The 22,247-nt window shown below is 31.3% G+C and overlaps 1 protein-coding gene across 2 annotated transcripts; it reads right to left on the reverse strand.

The window, feature by feature from the left end:
• Positions 1–535: 535 nt before the first annotated feature.
• Positions 536–21,985, reverse strand: LOC118185368 (ADP-ribosylation factor 1-like). 2 transcript variants are annotated; one of them, XM_035355214.2, is made up of 5 exons: positions 21,881–21,985; positions 20,769–20,931; positions 13,315–13,425; positions 3,115–3,239; positions 536–1,025 (listed from the first exon to the last, which is right to left on the reverse strand). In XM_035355214.2, exons 2-5 carry the CDS (start codon positions 20,914–20,916, stop codon positions 864–866), a joined length of 546 nt encoding a protein of 181 aa, XP_035211105.1. In that variant the 5' UTR covers positions 20,917–20,931; positions 21,881–21,985; the 3' UTR covers positions 536–863. The 2 variants fall into 2 exon arrangements, with proteins under 2 accessions (XP_035211105.1, XP_035211101.2); XM_035355210.2 differs by having other exon boundaries at positions 21,852–21,947.
• Between the last annotated feature and the right edge of the window lie 262 nt (positions 21,986–22,247).

Raw genomic sequence — 22,247 nt, forward strand, 5'->3', positions numbered from 1 at the left:
ACATTTGCACAGGCTGTAGTGTTTCTAAAATGTAATTTTTAAAACCAAGCACTTTACACAGTGTATGAATTACTGTACACAAATTAGATTATTTAGCAAAAATTTAATTTATTTCAGCTCAGAATTATCTATTTTGTACATTAATTCTGATTTAGAGTTTATCTGATAACTGATTTGTATATAATTCTGAAAAACAGCTTTATAGATACACACAGGGGAAAGGAATGTTTATGCATCTTCTTGAGCAAACACGACCTCAGAAATTTTGTACCTCATAGTGAATTAAATGTTGAAAACTGCTCCTAAAAAAAAATTGTGTACAAATACAGAAATAAAATCTGATATGTTTGAGTTGTAGTAATGAATGAAATGCCTCCTCTCACTATTCTTTTACAGAGGAGGAAATAATTATTTTTAAAACTTTTTCATTTGTTTATAAAACAATATCCTTACACATATGTGAATTTTAATTAAAAACTGAACTTACTTAATGATTTTTTTATACATTCATAACTCAAAAGGGGAAAAACGTAAGTCTACAATAAGAAATATTTTAATAGTTAAAAAAATCTACTAACAGGACAATCTGCCAAAGAAAAAAAATTTTCCCTTACATGTTGCACAAAATATATACAGATAATCAAAATACATGTGAGCAAATATTTATACAGAAACTATTTTTTATCAATTAAATGGAGGTGACAAAAACTAAATATTAAAAAATTGCAGTTGACATAACCATAGTGTTTCTCCAAGTTTTTTTTAATATATATATGTATATATATAACCCCCTTTTCTTCTTTTTTAACATGTGGTCCACAAAAATGTATGTGCCAGATTTCAATTTTAATTTCATAAATAAATCACTTTTGATTTTTTAGCTGATTTGAAAGCCAATCCAAACCTTCATACAGCCCATCACCACTGGTTGCACATGTAGCTTGAATATACCAATTGCGATTTCTTAATGAGTGAAGACCTAGTTTGTCAGTTATCTCTGCTGCATTCATAGCATTAGGCAAATCCTTTAAAAAAAATATGCATATGTATTAAAAACTTTAAGAGCAGTAACTGAAATCAGAAAGTTAAAAACTTCATTAATTACAAAATGCAAGTAACCTCAGAATTTCAAATTAGTTACGTTAACTGCATTATCTATAAAAAAAAAAAAAAAAAAAAAAAAAAAAAAATGAAATACACATCTAAGTATTCTAAAACATTACTTGATAATTTTAGGCAAAATTAAAAAATCCTCAGAATATTCAAAAACAAGATAGCATATTGATAAATGTCTAAGTTGAAGTATTTAACATAAATGCTTAAACTGACATCATGCTCACAAAAAGTATTATTATAGAAATGTAAAAATACTGGCATATCATAATGCAGGTCATAGCTTCAACATAATACTTAAAAACAGATTATCTGCAGTTCCCCCCTTGTAAATCATGTTAAATTTACATTTAATTTTTTTTTAAATGGAAGTTATACTCAATATTAATGGTTAACTACAGTGCTCATATTTTTCCATCTAAAAAGTATTTCCCTAAACACTATACTATACAATAGAATATACACTGACAAAAAAAAATATTAGCAACTACTACTTAGGCAACTACATTTAAGTCTATTAAAAGCAAATTTATACAAGAATTTCTGGTTTTAATTTTAATTAACTTTCATTGGCCTCCTCCTTTTATATTTTTTAGTAGTACTAACACAAAAGGATATTTATGAGCTGCATTTTTCACTTTCATATTTAAAGAAATAAAAACGATATCATGACTGATAATGTTAGAAAAGGAACAGTTTCATTAACATAATTTTAATATTTTCATAAAGTATATATAAATATTTCAATACTTAAAAACTGATTTGTCTCTTCATATGAATAACAAAACAATCATATTATTTAAAATTTGGATTACAATTACAAATTACTTAAAAATAAGATTTAATAATTGTTCTTTAAAATATTATCACTAAATCATTTTAAATTAATCTGGATTTACAACAAGGTACCACTTTTTGACAAGCTAGATAGTACACTAAATAAAATAAAATACGGCATTTATAATTAATCAAAAAAATATTTTTATCGCAATTTTTCTCATAATATTGCTGATTTAAAATTCTGCATTTAGAAACAGGAGCACATATATATATTATTAAAAAATAATAAATATGGTTAAATAAAAGATTCAGTATATTCATATGCTTAGTAAAATACTGTGTGATCAATAACTAATTACAGAAACATTCATTTTTCCTTTCAGTATGCACCTAGCGTAATTGTGATGACATAGTGTAGAATGAAATACTGAAAACTGACCATGGTAACAGACAGCATTTGCGAAATAAATTTTCATAAACAAATTAAACTTTTTTTTTTTTTTTTTTTAAATATGGAAAAGTAAATAAAAGAAAACTGTAAAAATTAATTTCTTCCTTACTAATGTAACCAATGTCACAGTTTTCCTTTATCTTAGCAGGAAAACAAAAGGAAAGATACAATTGTTAACATAATGTAGGAAGTTTTAGGGCTCTTTGGGATTGAGAGAAGTTCAAAGAAGTATGTGAACTATATTGCAACGTAAGGCTTTTAAAGCTACTCTGGTTAAAGAGGGGAAAACAAGAAACATTTCTTATTCAGTATCTTTGAATTATACAAGCATCTTTAAGGTCAATCCTCAAACAGAAACAACTAACAAAAATTTTAAGAAATCACTGAAAAAGTGCTGAAATTCAAATAATTTTATAACAATATGATTGCATTAGGGACCATTTAAAAAATTACAATCATTTAAAAAATTTTCTGCAGATTCTTCCGTATAATATGCCAATGTAACTATCTAATTATTCAAAAAATAAATATACATATATTATTAGTAATGCTTGTGTAACTTGAAAACCTAAAACCATAAATTAACACTTCAAAACAAGTACTGAAAAACATTCAGACCTCATTGCTAATATTTTGCACAAATGGATTATCACCATAGAAAGCTCCCTCAAATTAAGTGAGAAGTAATTTAAGTAATATAATTTTCTGCCTCTCTTCTTAACATATGATTTGTTAATAAAAATATGCATGTACAAAACTTTACATTATACCTGTTTATTAGCAAATATCAGCAAAACAGCATCTCTCAGCTCATCTTCTGCTAGCATACGCATTAATTCTTCTCGTGCTTCACCAACACGTTCCCTGTCGTTGCTGTCAACCACAAATATAAGACCTTATAAAAAAATAAATTGATTAATAAATCAATAGAAAATATAAGTAAAAACAGAAATAGTATATGTCTGTATAAACAATTAATAATAAATGTAAAGCGAAAATTAAAACAAAAATGCTCTAAATGAAAAAAGTATATATTTTAAAAAATTATAAAATATTCTATTCTCTTTTATTATTCCTTACCTACACTGACCCAAAATTTTGAATACAATATTAAAGTATATTAGTAATAGTTGCAAAATATGATTCGAACATACGGCATCATAAAATACCTATTTTTTAACAAATGACACTAAACACAAATAGGAAACACTAAAAAATATCAGAAAAATCTCCAAAAAGCCATTAAATTTATTAACACGAAACTTCACAATATCATTGAAAAGGTATTAGTTTTGTACTAGAAACACTACTATAAAAATATCTATGATTTTAAAGCATTTTTCTTTTCCCAAAAAACATGTAATCTTGAAAATTTTGTGTCATCAAACTGAATTCACAGCTCAGATTTTAATGAATTTTAAATACAGTCCACTTAATAAATAATTTTTCTTTCAAACATTCATCATTCTGAAAAGCCCACTGTAGTGACAAAGACATTTAAACGACAAATTTGTATTTCCTGCAGTAAAACTTTTTTCTAGGTATTCAATCTTTCAATGTTTCGTCATCAGAAATTAAAAAAATTATGTAACTTGTGACCTAGCACAATGGTTCCCAAACATTTTGACTCATAAAGTGCCTAATCTGTATTACAAGTTAGTAATATTTTGAAGTAGTGTTATAGGAGGAGGAAGAGGGGATAAAAATGATATGTAAGCAAATGACACAATATCCATATAATGAAATTATTTTTAAACTTTTAAGTTTGCCACGATATCTCAGTTTATTCTTCTCATCACCAATACTTATAACAGTACCAAAATTTTGTAGTAAAAAATTTATATCAAACTTTAATAACTCAAACCATTTACATAACATATTACTAGTAAGAGCAACAATAAAAAAAGTCCATAAAATAAGCACAGCTGCTTCAGTTTAATCATTATATACAATTCAGTTAAAATAAGTATTCAATTACTTTTGTTATTCAAAAATCTGCATTATTCACTACAGAAAACAATTTTTATTTAATTTTAACTACACTGCAATTAGAGGTCACTACAGTGTATAAGCCTAAATTAAGACATAGCATAGATAATTTTAATGAGACACTTGTAGTTGCATTTTTTGTAATTTTCTTATTTCAGATTCAAATGACGGTAATAGCTGGCGAATGTTCGTTCTGCGTTGAAGAGGCCTCTGTCTTTTTCTTTGGTACTTGTGTTATTTGAGAATACTGCCTCACAGAGATATGTTATTGAGAAAGGCAGCAATATTAGGTTTGCTTTCTCAGACAAGACCTAATAAATTCAGCCAAAATTCCAATGGATTTTGGTTTTCAAAACATAACTTTTATTTGGCTGGGAGATGTCAAATCAATGAGGACCTTTCATTCTCCTGAGTTTAAGCTAGATGGTTTTTCCTTCGCATTTAACATATTTAATACACATTTCAAACTTATTTAGTACCTTCTCTTGAGCTGATGGAAAATAATCTTCAAACAAGTCTTTCAAAGCTTCAAGATGTGCCTGAATTTTTCTCAGTATTTTTATTGAATCCTGAAATTACCTTCCTTCAAGAAGCTTTTTTTGTACAAAGGAAGCAACTGATATTCTCCTTTCTGTTGCTCTCCAAGCAATAAGTTTCCTCTTAAAAAGAAAAAAAAAAAAAAAAAAAAGATGACATTTTAGTATTGCATCAAAAACTGTAGAATCTTTTCTTTGCAATGGTAGATTAATTTCATTCATTTTGCTTAAACTGTTGGCTAAATATGCCACATTGTACACCCAGGTTCCATCATTTAAAATTCTTGCTAGTAGAAGCCGTAGTTCCAACAACAGGAAGTTATGACTGATCTAAAATGCTGCTACCTTTGCACGCAGTCCCATCAAATATGTCAATACTTTTCTTTGAGATAATGACTTAGTTCAATATATAGGAGAAGAAACTCATGGCTGCTTCCCATATCTCAAAACATTAAGTTTAGTGAGGTTGCATTTAGGATGTTCTAATTTTATATTTTTTATTGTTTTTATAGCATCATTTAACACTATCAAAAGCGCAAAAGGCATTCTTCTCAAGGCTAGTATGTAAGTTGAAGAATGCAATGGATGCTGCTGTATTTGCCTTAGTTCTAAATTTAGCAATGGATCCATCATTATGCATATCATTCCTTTGCGCCACGAATGCATGCATCAACATTTGGTGAAAAAAATTCATCCAGAAAATTAAATATTTTACCTCCTAATACATGTGTAGGCTTGCAAAGCAGTCAATTTTACAACTAAGCTTGGTTTCCTTCAAAATAGCTTTGCAATTTAACAACATGGAGCTGCTGATCAACACATTTTTGAAATAGCAGAGGCCTACCATTATTTGTTTTTGTGAACCCCATATTCAAGCAATTTTCTTTAGTCTTTTACTGAGAGATCTTTTCTACACTTTCCCACTCCTACCATGCTTTCTAAACAATGATTAAAGCAGCACTCCTAATTCAGAAATGGTTTCTTTTCTGAAAATCCTTTCTGCCAAACAAATGCTGAAGTGCATTACATGGTTATCTTATTTGTTGCTGTTGGCTCATCTGGCAAAGTAATGGAATAAGTGTCTTTCTTTCGAAACCACTGTCTGAAGCCAGCAATCCATGCCTAAAAGAAAATCATGCCTCAAAAAATTCGAACACTTCACCTATTTTAAAACCAATAAAAAGCTCCTGAATGAATCAATACTTTTCTCATTTTGTCCCAGAAATATATTGCAGTAGTTTAGATTTTGAATGTATAACAACAAAATATAACACATTATTATTAACACATGTTGGGTTTATTTTAATCAACACATTTTGCTTTTATTCATATTTTATTCTATTATTCATATGTAAATTCTCAAATAATATTTATATTATTCTCTTCCGTCTATTAAATCACAATATGTACATGAGAAATGTTTTAAGCAGAATTAAGAATGTACATTTAAGAGACTGAGACAAGAAATTAGACAAAGATTTTGGATTAAGCCAAATTTTACTCTAGCCAATTTTCTTCTAGAGATGGAAGCACTAATGAATCTTTTCTTTGCAATGCTTTCTTAAGCTTTTAGACATTACAAAAAGGAAGGCATTGCAAAAATTTTATCCAGCTATGCAATATGGATATTCTAAATTATAAGCTTTCAATCACTGTTTTTCCATTTGTTACTATGCCAATGGAAATAAATTCTTTTATTGAGCTGCCCAACCGGTATAGTGGTTAGTCTCACTGACTGCTGTGACGAAGGGCCCAAGTTTGATTACCGGAGAAGGCATGAATGTTTGTAAATGTATAGTGTCAGTGCGGCATAGTAGCACTCTACACATGCGGCAAGCCGAAAGTCCTCTCGGGTGGTTTGGTGGAAGGGGAGAGGAGTGGGAGATCCTCGGATCCATCCCCTCAGGGTGCTCTCCATCAAAATTGGGGGTGGAATTGCACTGTCACCTGAGTGGTGCTCAACGCTGTAGCCAACAGCAGGCGTTATCTAGCGCTCCTTGCCACAAGCAATTTATTCCCCTAGCGGTGACTTTGGAACTAATTTGTTTTTTCGCGGAATCCTTCGTCCCCTGTCTTGTTTAATCTTCCTACAAAATGTGGCGTCATTCTCGCAAATAGATCACGCTACAGAACACTGTGAGCACTGTCAGTTTAATTATGGCTACCCGGTAAGCAACAACATTATTTAGCACTGCAAATATACAATTACTATATAGATAAATTTGTGGTGATAGAGTTACATATCTTACCATCAGTCACTGAAAAAATTAAATTATGGTAAACTGAACTCTATTTGCTGTAATGTAAAACACTCTTATGTAGATGTTTGATTTCTTTATCTACTCTATTTCTGTTTTCAAAGAAATTTCTGATAATTTTTTAATGAACTTTATTTTAAAGGTCCACAGTACCTCATAGTTAAGTTATTTAAGAATAACTTTTATCAGGGTTACAAACTAAATGAAGGAATATGATAGATATTATAAGCATTACTCAATCACTGGCTTCAAATTCATGGAATATTCATTTGTAAGAATGTCCTGAACAGCCATTAAATCTTCATTTCTTCTAAGTGGAATTTACAATTTCCTGCCCAAGAAAATAAAATCTTTATAGTATAATAAAAAAATTAAAATATCCTATTCCTGTGACAAATATTTATTATTATCATGCAAACAAAAGTGTCTAATCTGACCCAGAAACTTATATAAAAAATTCTCTCCCTATTTATGAAGACCATTTTAAAACTACTCATTTTGACCACTATAACTGAAATGCTTTATTACTGTGCACAAAATCTTTAAATGTCTTAATACTTACATGAATTTGATCTGTTCATGTGAAATGGGCAAATAAGTCAAAATAAAAGGTTTATAAATCAAATTAAACATCCTCTTACAAAAGACTGAATTAGGAATTCCCACACTATACACAACAGTCATATGGATGAACATTTCTGTTTGAAGGAGGAGAAACGTGTTACGAGATCCAAAATGTTCCTTTTCACAATTACAACGTAACTCCTTCAGTGGATGATGATGGTGTCTGCTTGGAAAGTTCTCATTCAAAATGTAATCACTAATTTTATTTTGATTCTACTTTATGTTTCTTATTAATTTTAATTTATTTTATATTCCTGGAGTGGTGGCTGAGCCTCTGAGAAGCGTCTGCGAAGCACAGTTTTGGATCTGGTGGTCTAAAGCATTTTGCCTCATTTGTGCAACTTCACACAAACATGCATTCTCAGTTTCTGACCATCAAGTAATGCAAGGGAACAAGTCGTGTATGAGCATTAGGGATTATACAGGAATGGTCTTCCCTCTCTTTCTGCTTAAAACATTTCTCATTTACATATTCTGGTAGAGTAGGCAAAAAAAGAGAAATATAAGACAAATTTTAATACAAGAAAAATGCGATTAAAATAAACTTTACAAGTATTCAATAATAATGTATTGTATTTTGTTGTTGTATGTTCAAATCCCAAACTACTGCAATGTATTTCTGGAACAAAATGCTATTGTAATGTTGAAATTATTATACAGTACAAAGTCCAAAATTCGTACGTCTGTTATCCGGAATGATCTAAAATCCGGACCTCAAAGCCACAAACAATTTTATTATTATTATTATTATTAATGCTTTACGCATGCACATTTGATTTTTCCTTCCATAATAAAACATGTGGAGATTTTCACTTAAAAATTCCGATTCTTAATTTCACTTAGGCACTAAATAAAATACCTCGTTATGGAAAAACAATCATGTAAGTATAAATTAGTGAGATTAATAATTTGGCTCCGTAGCTGAGTATCTACTTGGCATACATCTCAAACCGAAACATTCACCTACTTTATATCCCTGACGTCGACCTGGCGAGTCATTTATTATATTTTACTTTCATCACCGCATGTTTATCAATACATGACAGCTTCAGTAATAACTTCTGCTGTGATGTCTAAACATTTTTAGTAATTGAATAACAAGAGTATGGCAACCTTTTATGCTAACATTGCACTTGGCGATGATTATAGATTTTTAAACGCTCTAAGAAATAATGACGAGGGAAAATTCAACAAAAATTTCTTTTAATATGCTAAAAATAGATTTTGATGATGAAACTCATAGGCCAAAAGATTACTGCTATTTTAATTAAAAATAACTGATATGTTATTCACCATAAACCTAGAAGTAATGGCAGAATATGTCGGCACCAGATGGCAGAATTTAAGGAAGACGAAATTTGTGGAATTTGGAGAAGCACAGAGCGGCAAAATTAAGGGATGAGAAGTTTTTATGATTAAGGGAAAGCACTGGGATCCAAAGTTTAGGTATGGTGAAAATGTAGAACTTAGGAAAGTGCTTTGTAGCAGAATTTGACTGCACCAGGTGGTATCGAACGTTGGCCCTAGATAAAGCCTTAAGTATATATGGGAGTTTATTTATTCAGGATTTAGATTAGTTTGAAGTATGTGCAAGAAATAAATGTAGGTATAGTAACTAAACTAATACAATTATCCAGGCTTAATTCAGTACACAATAGCAGCAAGATAAAATTTAGCGAAACAACTTGGCTTTTGTCGCCAATCTTGTGATACATAGCCAATAATGTATAACAAACGCTATTAAGTTAGACTAAAATTATCTTTACTGATTCTAAGGCACTTCAATTAATGTTAGCAGATTGCGCTGCTCCCTGATCTTTTCATTTGGCCCAGCTTATTATTTTTTGCAGATTGTTATTATTACGGCAATTTTATAAAAACTAAACTTGAACTTTTGATTATGTCGAAAAGAGTTTCCAATTCTATCAAAGGATCTACAAAAGCGAAAGCATGTTTCGATGTCCTTTAAACAAAAAATTGATAAAGGGATACCTGTCTCAAAATTATGCGAGGAGTATGGCATTGGAAAGTCCACTGTATATGACACAAGAAAAAAGAAAAAGGAACTTTTTAAATTTTTTGTGGAAGAATCTTAAACAACTTACATTGAAAGAAATGTTTAATAAAGTAAACATATAAATATTAAGCTTTTTTGCAAATTTTGATACGCTTTAGATCATAATTGTTCTTTATTTCATAAATTACGATTTCATATTTTTAATTGTATAATTTCTGCATGCCATCTTACCAGATTTAAATTGATGATCTATTTATTATCCAGAAAAAAGCCAAATCTGGAATCGCTGAAGTCCCGACCAGTCCGGATTTTGGACTTTGTACTGTATTATCATAATTAGTGCAATGCTGTATATTTATTGTAATGTTATATTCATGTGCTTTTCATTGGTTTTTTAGTAGGTAAGTATATGAATATTTTATCTGTGATTTTCTTTTAAGCATGGATCTCTCTCTCTGGCTTCAAACAGCGGCTTTTAAAGAAAGGTTCTTAGTCCATATAATTTACCAGATGAGCCAATGAGACCCCTCCCTCCAAAAAAAACATAAGCAATGCACCCCAGCATTTGTTTGTTAGAAGGAATTTCCAGAAAAGAAAACATTTCTGAATTAGCAGTTGCCACCTTAATCATTGTCATAAGACATTTTTATGAAGGCTAGTATATACTTATGAAAAACACACTGGAAGGAAACAAAAGCAGCTTTTTACAAAAATTGTTTAACTTGCATTCTAAAAAAATTTAAGGAGACTGATTCAGAATTAACGCTGATTTTTGTTGTTTGACTTCTGAATCAGTATTTATTCGGCGTGTTATTGTGTCTTAATTTAAGGAGATACGAAAATATACTACAAGATCCCATTTGCTTAATGCATTATTTTAGAAAATTAAGCAATAAAATCTTACAAGCTAGACTTGGTCGCAGAATCTAAGTCATAAGATAGAAATCAGCTAGAAATCCATCAAATTCTGGAAAGAACAACAGAAAAATATGGGAGAAAATTTGGTACTTTTCCGTTTTGCCGGCGCAAGCGATAAAGTCGCCAATAATGGTACAACCGATGCCAAACGGAATATTCTCGCTGGTAACCTTTTACGCCTCATTTTCAAAACAAGTCGCAGCTTTTTCTTATCAGATTGATTGTTTCTTTCAATACTGGCATATAATTACATAGAATTTTTATCAGATAGTTCAGTTTTATGTCTAAGGCCATTTTCGGTAATTAAGTCAATTAGGATGCAATTACAGCGCTTACCTGAAGCCGAAAATATAGAAAAGGTAAAGTCAAGGGTTAAATTCATCCATTCTAATGAGAATGCATTAGCGAAGTAAAGCACTACAGTTTTACATAATTTCTGAGTAAGCTATTCGTAAGAATTGAAATATTTCTTGCATTTAAACTTGTGTTCCAAATTAAGATTTAACTTGAAATTAATGTAGATAATTACTGAGAGCATTAGATTTTTGTATAGTAGTTTACGTGAGATGAGATTGCTTGGGGTCACGTGATATGAACCGGCGAATCAGGATTTTGAACCATGAAAACATAGTAAATTCTTAAATTAATGTCTTTTTACAAATTTATTGTCTTTATTTATTGGCTTTTTATAAAATTTTAAGCGATATTTAAATGTTTATGCCTTCGTTTTTTAAAAGAATTCTTAGAACTAACATTTTTTAAATATTTTTTATGTGTATACTGTATGTTGTCGCCAATAAAGTCTTCCTGGCGAGATTTGCGCCGGCGAAACGGAAAAGTACCGAAAATTTTTCTTTCAGGCCCTCCCTTCTCGCACACATAGGCATAATAAATTTAATACCAGGTCATTCTTGCTGCTGCAAGAGTGGGTTCTGGAGATACAAAATGTTTAATTACATGGCTTGAAATTGCAGAAAAATTAAATACAGCTTCATTGAAAGACAGCTTCACTTTTTTTTTTTTTTTTTTTTTTATAAAGCTGCCCTATATTTCCAGTTAAATGCTTTTTTTCATATTGATTCTATATTCAAGAACTACACAGAAAATAAATTAATAAAAGATAGTTTCACATATTTTGTAAAATGCCTCTCAGTTACATGCAATTTCACTATCGTTTAAGCAGATGATATGGTAGAAGTAACAGAAAGATCTACAGACTCTCCAACTGGCACCTCACAGTTACTTTCCAGTTTTTATATGTCAGTATTAAATGGAAAGATGTTCATGAACCACAGGCTTTACAATTTAGCATTTGCCTCAATGCTGAACTGTAAGCCAGCATCTACATTTTCTCTGACCCATATGTGTGCAAGTCCACATCAAAGCACTAATCCAACATCTTATGAAAAACCCTCTTTAAATATAGCTCTTTGATTTAATACAGTCAAAAGTCTTTAATCTGGATGTCCATAATCTGGAATGATCTATAATCCGGACTTCAAAGCTACAAACTTTCTGCGCATGCGTCAACACATTCTGTGCATGCGTCAATGCATAATGCGTTGACGCATGCACATAATACCTTTACGCATACGCATATGCGTGTACTCATGCGCATAATACGTTTACATATGCGCGTTTAATGTATAAACGGATGTTATAAGCTAAGCTAAAATTATCTAATTATCTATTTCAGTTAATGTTGCAGATTGCATTGTTCCTTAATCTTTTAATTGGATCCGGCTTATTATTTTTGGCAGACTGTTAGAGAAATTTTATAAAAGTAAGCTTGAACTTTCGATTATGTCAAAAAGAATTTCCGATTCTAAAGCTGCCAAAGGATCTACAAAGCAAAAGCATGTTTCGATGTCCATCAAACAAAAAGTGGAATTGCTGCAAAAATTGGATAAAGGCATATCCTTTGTTTCTCTACCCATTCCGAAATCTGTTTATCAATTTCACGCTGCTCTGCAGGGGGGGGGGGACGTCGCGGCGTTCAATGAACTGGAAGTTGATTTGTCAGCACTATCCTTATCTTCAGGACAAATGTTTTTATTTTATTTGGCTTATAATTCCTTACTAAATGTAGTATTTCATCTCGATGCACTCCGTCTTTGATATGATTTAAATCAAATTCTTCGTCATTATAAATATCACGAATACACATCAAATAGTTTTCTGGTTGCAATTTTCTAATTTCGACTATGCGTAATGTATGCTTTACGCACGCGCGCATTGAAAGAAAAGTAAACAAATAAATATTAAGCTTTTTTTTTTTTGTAAATTTTGATACCCTTTAGATCATAATTGCTCTTTATTTCATAAATTACGCTTTCAAATTTTTAATTTTATAATTTCTGCATGCCATCTTAAGAGATTTAAACTGATGATGTATAATCCGGAAAAACCGATAATTCGGAATCGCCGAAGTCCCGAGGACTGTATTTCTTATTGAATTTAACATCAGAATTTAAGAGGAAAATTACATAAAAATTTAAAAAGATGGATATTAAACTTAATAAATAAGAAATACAGGTTTTTTTCCCCCCTTCTTCTTGTTTCAGTCATTCAGCAGAAAGACAAATACTACATTTATTCGATAAAAGAGCTCTGATAAAAATGTCTTACCTTGTGTATTTTGGAAATAATGTCTCCATAGAGGTCTAATTTTATCTTGACCACCTACATCCCATACAGTAAAACTAATATTCTTATATTCAACTGTTTCCACATTGAAACCTAGGAGGGGGAAAAAAACTTTTTAATAAATGAATACTAATTTTTATACTAATTTTTCTATTAAAATAAGACACATATCATGAGAAAGTCCCCACCTGAATTATAATATTAATACAGCTAATGTTTTATTTAGCAAAGCTATGTACTTCCAAATGAGGAACAAAGCAAATAATAATCAAAAAAGGCAGCATTAAACTTAATTCTGCATTCCTATCAATGCTCACACAAACTATTGGACTGGCACTTAATGGGGGGGGGAAGTGAAAAGATAAAATATCTTTTCCATTCAGCTCCAAAGAAAATTCTCACGTAGCTAACAATAACATGAATTGCTGCTTTAAACAAACAACTACATGAAACGCAAAGCCTCCATGTCACAGGAAGAGACAAGTACAATTTGCAACTCCATGTTGAAAATCTGGACTTACACCTAACCGGCCTCATTCATTACACTGAAGAGCAAGATTTCTCACTCTACAGAACAGAAGACAGATGATCAAACCTTGACCCTCTATGCCATCCTAGTAAGAAACAAGTTAGTATTCAATTTTACTCAACAGCTTAAGCCTCCCTGAGAACAGATCTCAGTAAGGAAAACGTGGAATATTTTAAAATTCTTAGTGGCACTTTGACCACTCAAAAAGACCCAAATGTTATGGCATCGAGAATACTTTTTTATGAAAGCATGAAAAGCTGTCAATATAATTTGAATGCTGACAGGCATACTGTTTGAGAATATGAAAAATTTTTGGTAAAAATATATTTCAGGATACTCCTTGTGAAAATTGCTGATTTTTTGTCACCATTCCTGTTTCCGTCCAATGCCCTCCCCAGTAAAATGGCATCCAAAATATAATGCAACAAAACTTAATTAAAACAAAAAATACATAATTTCAATAAACTCCATTTTAAATCGAACATGGAAATAATATAAGAATGGAAATACATATTATGTAATCTATGCAATACAAAAAGGAAATATCGACTTAGCTTATTTAAAACTTTCCAGTTTCTTTGGTATACGAGGCACACAGAATTCTTTAACAGCATCCAAAAACTATTTAAAATTATCTAAACTAGAATCTGTATACTGCCATTGCCACATAAATTCACAAAAGTAAAAATGAAAAAAATTCGGGGAAAGTGAAGAATCACCCACTGCTTGTCACGTTTTTCAAAATCACCAACTTGGTGCACTCCCGCGTCTTCTCTCCTAGATTTGCAACCCCTTCAGAAGACATTACGCAAGGCACATTTACAATGACAAAGAAGTAAAATAAATACAAAATAAAAATTGAAGCAAAATTTTAAAATCTGAAAATCCTTTAAACACAGCATAATAATTTTAAAAACCAAACATGGTTAAGAAAACATGGTAAGCTTCAAAAACTTAAAATCATTACAAAACCCTAAATTAAAATACATTTACCCGTAAAAAAAATTTGTTTAACTGGAAATCCTTTCAAAAAACATAATAACTTTAAAAAGTAAAGTCGTTTCAAAAACATAGTAAGTTTCAGGAACTTAAAATCATTACAAAACCCTGAAAAATTAAAATACTTTCAATTCCAAAAAATTTTAAAAAATGAAAATCCAATCTTTCCAGAAACATAATTTTAATTTTAAGTTAAACTCATCTTCATTCTATGGAACCCCTTGGTTTTTTTTTCTGAAAAAAATCACCAAGTGGTTGGTTGTTCGCAAATCTGGGAGCCTGCCAAAGTAGGTTTTTCAGAACCCTAATGTTGGTAATGTTAGCAAAACTACTGGTTACCATAATAGTTTTAACTTTTTAAGTGAAAATAGATCCATGTGTATATGGACAAAGTTAAGGCAGTGCGCTATGCCTAGTTTGTGCAATTCTCTGATGTTTTTTGAAGTTAAAATGTACATAGACACCGAGTTTGTGTAAGTCTTTAACTTCTTATTTTGGTTTTGTGTAGCGGCCATCTTGAAATTGTGCATTCTTGATGCACAAAAAGAAACGATTCGCCAAGGGAACCATAAACTTTTTACCAATTTTAAAAACTAAAAATTGTTTCAAAAACATAGAAAGATTCAAACACTTAAAAACGTTGCATAACACTGAAAAATTAAAATACTTTCACTTACCTGAATGTATAAAAAAGGCTGTATCCCAAAATCCCCCTTTATTTTTTAAATTATTAATGTGGCTCGGGAATACCGATGTCTGAAACATAGTCCTCATAACGTGTTTCATAAAATTCTTCCTCAGAGGCCAGATCTCGTAAAGTGGGGGGATAAATTCTTGCAATATCGGCAAGAAATGCTTTAAAAACATCATTTTCAGAGGGCTCACGTATGTGTGAGATACACTGGAGATTAATTTCTTATTTGGTTCATAGGTCAAAGGGTGCTATAACAGAATGTCCTTGGCTATTCTCTCTTCTTTATTTGTCCTTCTTTCAGTCGTCTACTGGATTTCAAGATGTTAACAGGAGTCTGCAGCTCTATTATTTGTATTCCAAAAATATGCACGATCACTGAAGTAAATTTTTGTTACATTTAATTTCCTTTTTTGTTACAGAAAATCTTTATTGTTTTTCTATCTGAATCTTATGATTTTATATAATTTTTGTGTACAATTACTTTTAACGATAAAATGCAAGCACTATATTTGTCACATATATGCAACCATGTGTGATATTTTTTTTTTTTCTTCAGTTATTGCGAATAAAAGTAAAATGCTCAAAATGAATGACCCGAAGGATCTTGAGACTATAAGAAATATGCTTTTATGTGACAGTGATGATGATGAGGACATAGCTTTACATGATGAAAGTGTTACAGATGAAGAAGAGCGAATTTCAGAAAGAGAAGGTGATTCAGAATCGGAGATGTGTGCAGAAAGCAATTCTGAAGATGAAAATAATGATGATGATTTTTCCGAAGTGTTTGTGGGGCTCATCAAATGAAAAACAGAAAAGTCATCAATTTTTGGACATGGCATAAAAAAAATCGTTTAAGAAAACTAAACGAGTGCCTCAAAACGTAAGTACTCATCTTCCTGGAGTCATTGGTCAAGCTAAATATCTAACAAACATTTTGGATGTATGAAAATGCCTCATTACAGATTTTATGTTAGAAATCATTGCTGAAGATTCGAAGAAGTTTATTTCTTCTGTGAGGCCTAATTATTGATGTATAAGGGATACCAGAGACATGGATGGAGCAGAAATAAAAGTTCTCTTGGGCTTACTTTACTTAGCAGGTACATATCATGGTAACAAAGTTAATCCTGAGGAAGTGTGGCGAATGGATGATTTTAAAGTAGTAATGAACTTGAAGAGATTTTTGTTTTACCAAGAGCTTTACGGTTTGATGACGTAAAACAAAGAGTAGTCGACCGCTTGGCAACAATAAGAAACATTTTGAGAAGTTTGTCGCTAATTGCCAGAAGTGCTATTCACTTGGAGAGAATGTTATAATCAAGAAGAAATTAGAATTTCGAGGAAGATGTGGTTTCATTCAATACAGAGTGGTCATGTCATTTTCTCCACATAAATTCATACAGATATGAATCAAACATTTCTTCAGTTCGATTTGTAGAATTTCCAAAAAATCGTTTGATTTCTGCCCACACATCCCCAATGGTATTAGTAACTGCAGGTTACCTCTAAATGCCGAAATCCTTTGTCTTCTAGACATTTATAGGCAGCCGAACAGTCAGAAATGATTGTGGTGCCAGGCAACACCCCTTCACTAATTACATCAAGCAAGAAGGAACTTGTTTGAATTGGAACAACTCTTAAAAAAACATCTGTGCATATCTCTTTCAATTCCTCCAAACACCCATCTTCTTTTCACGGGCCTGCCTCTTCATTACTTCATCTTCCCAAACTTACTTTCGTCAACCTTAACAATCTTTCCCACTCCTCCAATCTTGCAACTATCTTTCACTGTAACATGAATACATATTTCCCTACAGAAATTATATCAATCGGCTACCGTGTTATTAGAAACATTTAGGTCTTCGATTACATATTTCTGAGGGCACCTTCGAAACCACGTTTTCACTAACAAAACTGGTTACAGTAGACTGAAGGGTAACCCTTGTATTATCGCTATGTTATTGTTTCATTTATCATTAAGCTGTAGTTTTGTTTATTGCCAAGTTGTTTTTTCATTTTTACCATATAGGTTAGAGTAGAGTGAAGGGTACCCCTTATATTATTGCAAAGTTGTTTCATATATTGCGAAGTTTTTGTTTCAGTTATGGTAACTTGAGTAGTTGAATGTTCCGTAAATATACTTTTACCTAGAATTGGGTGCTCTTTTGACTTTTTAAGTGAAAATATAGCAATGTGTACATGGACAATGTTAAGGAAGTGCACAATGCCAAGTTTGTGCAATTCTCTGATGTTTTTGTAAGTGAAAATAGGTCGACGTGTACATGGATAAAGTCAAGGGAGTGCGCAATGCCAAGTTTGTGCAATTCTGCAATTTTTTTAAAGTGGAAAATAGGTCAATATGTACATAGTTATTGAGTTTTCGCAATTCTTTGACTTGTTATTTTTGCCTTTGTGTAGCAGCAATTTTTGGTGCTAATATCTCTGCTACACAAAGCCAAAATAACAAGTCAAGGAATTGCACAAATGCAGTATCCATGTACCACCAAAACTCGCCAATTTTCGTGGAGTACCCGTAAATATACTTTTACCACAAAATTGTACACATATCCAAATAACCCAAACTAAACCAAGACCTTTTCCTTATACTCTTACACACATCATGCCTTTCCTCTTTTACTCTGCACTGATTCCTACAAAACCATTTAGAACCATCATTTTTTGCCTTTTTTCCCTTTTTTTCTCTCAATTTCATGCTCCTTCCACATTTTGGACATGAATACTATGATCCGATCAATCCTTCTTTCATACATCATTCTTTCCTAATGCAGGCAACATGGCAAAAAACTTTCAGAATATTCAGCATACTTTAACATGCATTCATTCATACTTTCAAAAATACTAATATCACTGGAGGCCATTGTGAATATCTGTAAAAATTTATGTAAAGAAATATTCATTTATCTGAAAAAGGGTAATCCACTCCGCTCAGCCGAAGAACGAAAAGTAACGAATTCTCAAAATGTTTTCTAATTCTTGTTTAAAATAACTGCATTTCTACCATCTATTACCGTTTACACCAATCGGAAATTCTCAGTTTAAAATATATACTGAGCATGCGTGAAAATTAATCCTGAGGAAGTGTGGCGAATGGATGATTTTAAAGTAGTAATGAACTTGAAGAGATTTTTGTTTTACCAAGAGCTTTAAAAAAATCAGAAATTCTCAATTCAAAATATATACTGTGCATGTGCGAAAATGCTCCGAAATTCGCGTCCTCCAGAATGACAAAATCGGCTTGGATAACACAATTGGCACGCTTATTAATTTTGTAAAAGGCACTAAACAAAACGTGCCAAATAAGTGGACGATTCTGCATTTCACCCAAATATTCTCTGTACTGCCAGAATGCCAATGGCGTTTCTTTCAAAAATCCCTTTTTACTACACCCCACATACCTTCCAGTGACAATATGAGCTTCAGTTTCCAAATCCTTAAATCTCACTGCGTAATTTACCGAGAGATGAACGAAGTTATTTAAATCTTTATTTACACACCAGTCAATCAATGTGTTCTTTCCCAAATGTTCGAAAGGGTACAGAAACTTCAAGTTAATCGTACTACCAGCAGGAACTTTATGGTGCAAAGCACAAAATAAGCAACATGCTTTCTAATAAGCCCTTACAAATATTTTCCCATCAGCCAAATTCACCGCAATCACGCAACATTCAACTACTCAGGTTACCATAAATGAAACAACTTCGCAATAACCCAATGGGTACCCTAAAATATATATAGACTAAGCAAATGTTTGGCTCTACTCTTATATGTGCCCTAAGATCACCAAATGTGGCGATATGTGTTCTGCGCTGGTTTTTGGCACGATTCCGTGTTGTGGGATGGTTTGATGGACGATGCTGTTTGTATGACAACCCTTTTGACGCTGGAACATAATTCTTTTGCTGCAGTGGTTTAATTGTTCACTGGTTCATGTCGTGCGTGTTTTGAATGCTGCAATGAGAGACATGGTGGCAAGATTTCAGTCACATATTTTAGATTGTGTGCAAAGTAAATTTAGTATTAAAAGGTACAATGTTGGAGATGTTGAGTCTTTTGTTCACGGGTGTGCTTATGCAGATAGGAGAGCATTTTTGGAATTTCTGTGGGAGTCAGGACTTTTTAAACGGAGTTTGGCGTGTCCGAAATGCGGAGCTGATATGAGAACTTGGACGAAGAATGGTGTTTCCGATAGGCTTGTGTGGGTTTGCAGTCAAATGGTTGCTGGTAAAGTATGTGGCTGTCAGCGGAATTTAAGATTTGGATTGTGGTTTTCGTGTAGTAAGTTAACTTTGGAGGAAGTTTTTATCGTTACTTTCGAAATTTTGAATCACAGAAAGACATGTGATATAGCAAAATCTTAGCACTTTTGTACACAGATGTTGTGTAACTGGCGAAATTTTATTCACGTACGTATTATGGTAAGTGCATTTTATTTTATTGTTTTTATTTTGTAGAATGTTATGTTCACTGTTTTTTTACTATGAATTTCTGTTGTTATTTGAATTGTCTGTAATTTATTTTAGTTATTTTAGTTTATTTTGTTGATTTGTACGCAATGCCTAGATTGTACAATTCGTAGATTTTTTCTTAAAGTTTAAACAGAATGCTGTGTATATGGTATTCTTTGAAATTTATTGTTATGTTAATTTATTAAAGCAAGGTGTTCGTAGATTCTTTTGCTGCCTAGATTTGCAATTCGTAGATGTTTTTTAAGTTAAAACATATCGCTGTGTACATGGATTCTTGTCAAATATTTTTGGTTAAAAACTTTACGTTTTTGCTATCTAAATTTTTTGTTTTTGTTTCGGATTTTTAGCTTAAATCGTGTGTTCAAAACGTAGTTTTTGCATATGCGAAAACCGTATTTTTGGAGACATTTTAGGCTTAAAGTTCGAAATGTAGACAAAAAATTTAGATAGAAATATGGCAGCGTGGTGAAGTTTCTCGCCAAAAATATTTGACGAGAAATTTGGCAACTTGAGGGCGCATATCAGAGCAGTTCCTAAATTTTTAGTTTGTTTTCTAAAATAATAATGAAAATACATAAAACTTAATACATTTTGAGAGCAAAAAATGTTGGCAAGGCCTATGTGAGAGATTGACAATTGCCTTCAACATTTTAAATATATTGAGAGGGATGTAATAATTAAACTAAATACAATATGGAAGAAAAAAAAGATATATAAAACTCACCTATAGTTGGAATAGTAGTAACAATTTCACCAAGTTTCAGTTTGTAGAGAATTGTGGTTTTACCAGCAGCATCTAAGCCAACCATCAGAATTCTCATTTCTTTTTTACCAAAAAGGCCTTTGAACAAATTTGCAAATATATTTCCCATGATTATGTTATGAATCTGAAATAATAAATATCTATTCATTATCAAATCTTGTATGCACACATTTATCATCAGTATAGATTGGATAATTTGGGTAACAACAAAATACAATGAGGGCTATCTTCCTAAGGGCACAGATGCCTTCATCCAGGTCTTTTTACTTTAAAATGGCTCTTATCCATGTAGGATGAAAATCACAAAAAAATGGTAGGCACCCAGTCCGTATGGCAGGAATCGTCAGTCTTATACAAATATCTACATTCAGTCTGATAAATAAATATACAACAAAAAATATTTTACTTCCTTTAGAGAGTTTATAAAATATGCCACTACACAAAGGATTCTCACTGCATATAAGAATCCTCCATTCAATAAATATATCCTTTCGTTAAATTTACTACTTTTATCAAGAGTAATATTCAAGAAGAAATTCCTGGAATACTACAATATGCTAACCAAAAAAAAAAAAAAAAAGAGCAGCCAAGCTCGCTTTAAAAAAAAAAAAAAAAAAAAAAATATATTCCAGATTTGAACTTCATCTGAATGCCTAATTCTTACATTTTGTTAACTGTACCAAATCCAAAATAAAATATAAACTTTCTTCCTGTCTCATACAGATGTTTAAAAATAAATTTTACTGATAACATCGTATCTAGACCAAAAATTTGCCGATGTTATCAGTAAAATTTCGAGTGAAGTTATTAAAAATTAAGGGAATTTTTTAAGTTTCCAGAGATTGTATTTTTTTTTTTTTTTTTTTTTTTTTTAACTGTAACATTACTCATCCCCCGCCCTCTTCCACAGTTACATTTCATTTAAAAGGAACACATAAGGAAAGACACCTCACGGATGACACATTATACTTATTATACAACAAACTAACATATAAAAGTTACACACATTTAAGAATATGAAATTAAATATTTAACTCAACATACTAGAAGAGGGAAAAGTACAAGATATTTACCAAAACTTAAGAAAGAATTAATGCCGTTCACAGATAACTTAAAACTAAAATAACTATAGTTATTGCCACCACTGGAAACCATATTATGTGTGACAAATAATTAAAAAAAAAAAAAAAAAATCTGGTATAAAATAAATGGAATTAGATGGGTCTAAGTTTTAGAAAAACCACAATGATGAATTAACAAAGTTATGTGACGTTTCTTTCAGCAATCAATTTTAATTTACTCATATGTTTACATTTGGGAAATGGAGGTTTACATTTGGGAAATTTAAATGACACCAAGGGCCGTAAGGAAATTTATTTAGTTCAAGTTTCTAATACAGATGTGTAAATTATTTAAAGCTTACAGACTAAACATTCGAAT

This window comes from Stegodyphus dumicola, chromosome 3 (assembly GCF_044657685.1).
Source record: "Stegodyphus dumicola isolate Sdum_Otavi_A_Nest chromosome 3, ASM4465768v1".
NCBI classification, from domain to species: domain Eukaryota; kingdom Metazoa; phylum Arthropoda; class Arachnida; order Araneae; family Eresidae; genus Stegodyphus; species Stegodyphus dumicola.

What these genes read in the sequence shown, in the direction of transcription:
- LOC118185368 (XM_035355214.2), bottom strand. Translation starts at nt 20,916, where the DNA reads ATGGGAAATATATTTGCAAATTTGTTCAAAGGCCTTTTTGGTAAAAAA. An exon ending in TTATTTCCAAAATACACAAG is followed by an intron (nt 3,240 to 13,314) that starts GTAAGACATTTT and finishes TTTTTTTATAAG; the next exon opens with GTCTTATATTTGTGGTTGAC. An exon ending in TGATATTTGCTAATAAACAG is followed by an intron (nt 1,026 to 3,114) that starts GTATAATGTAAA and finishes TTTTTTTTAAAG; the next exon opens with GATTTGCCTAATGCTATGAA.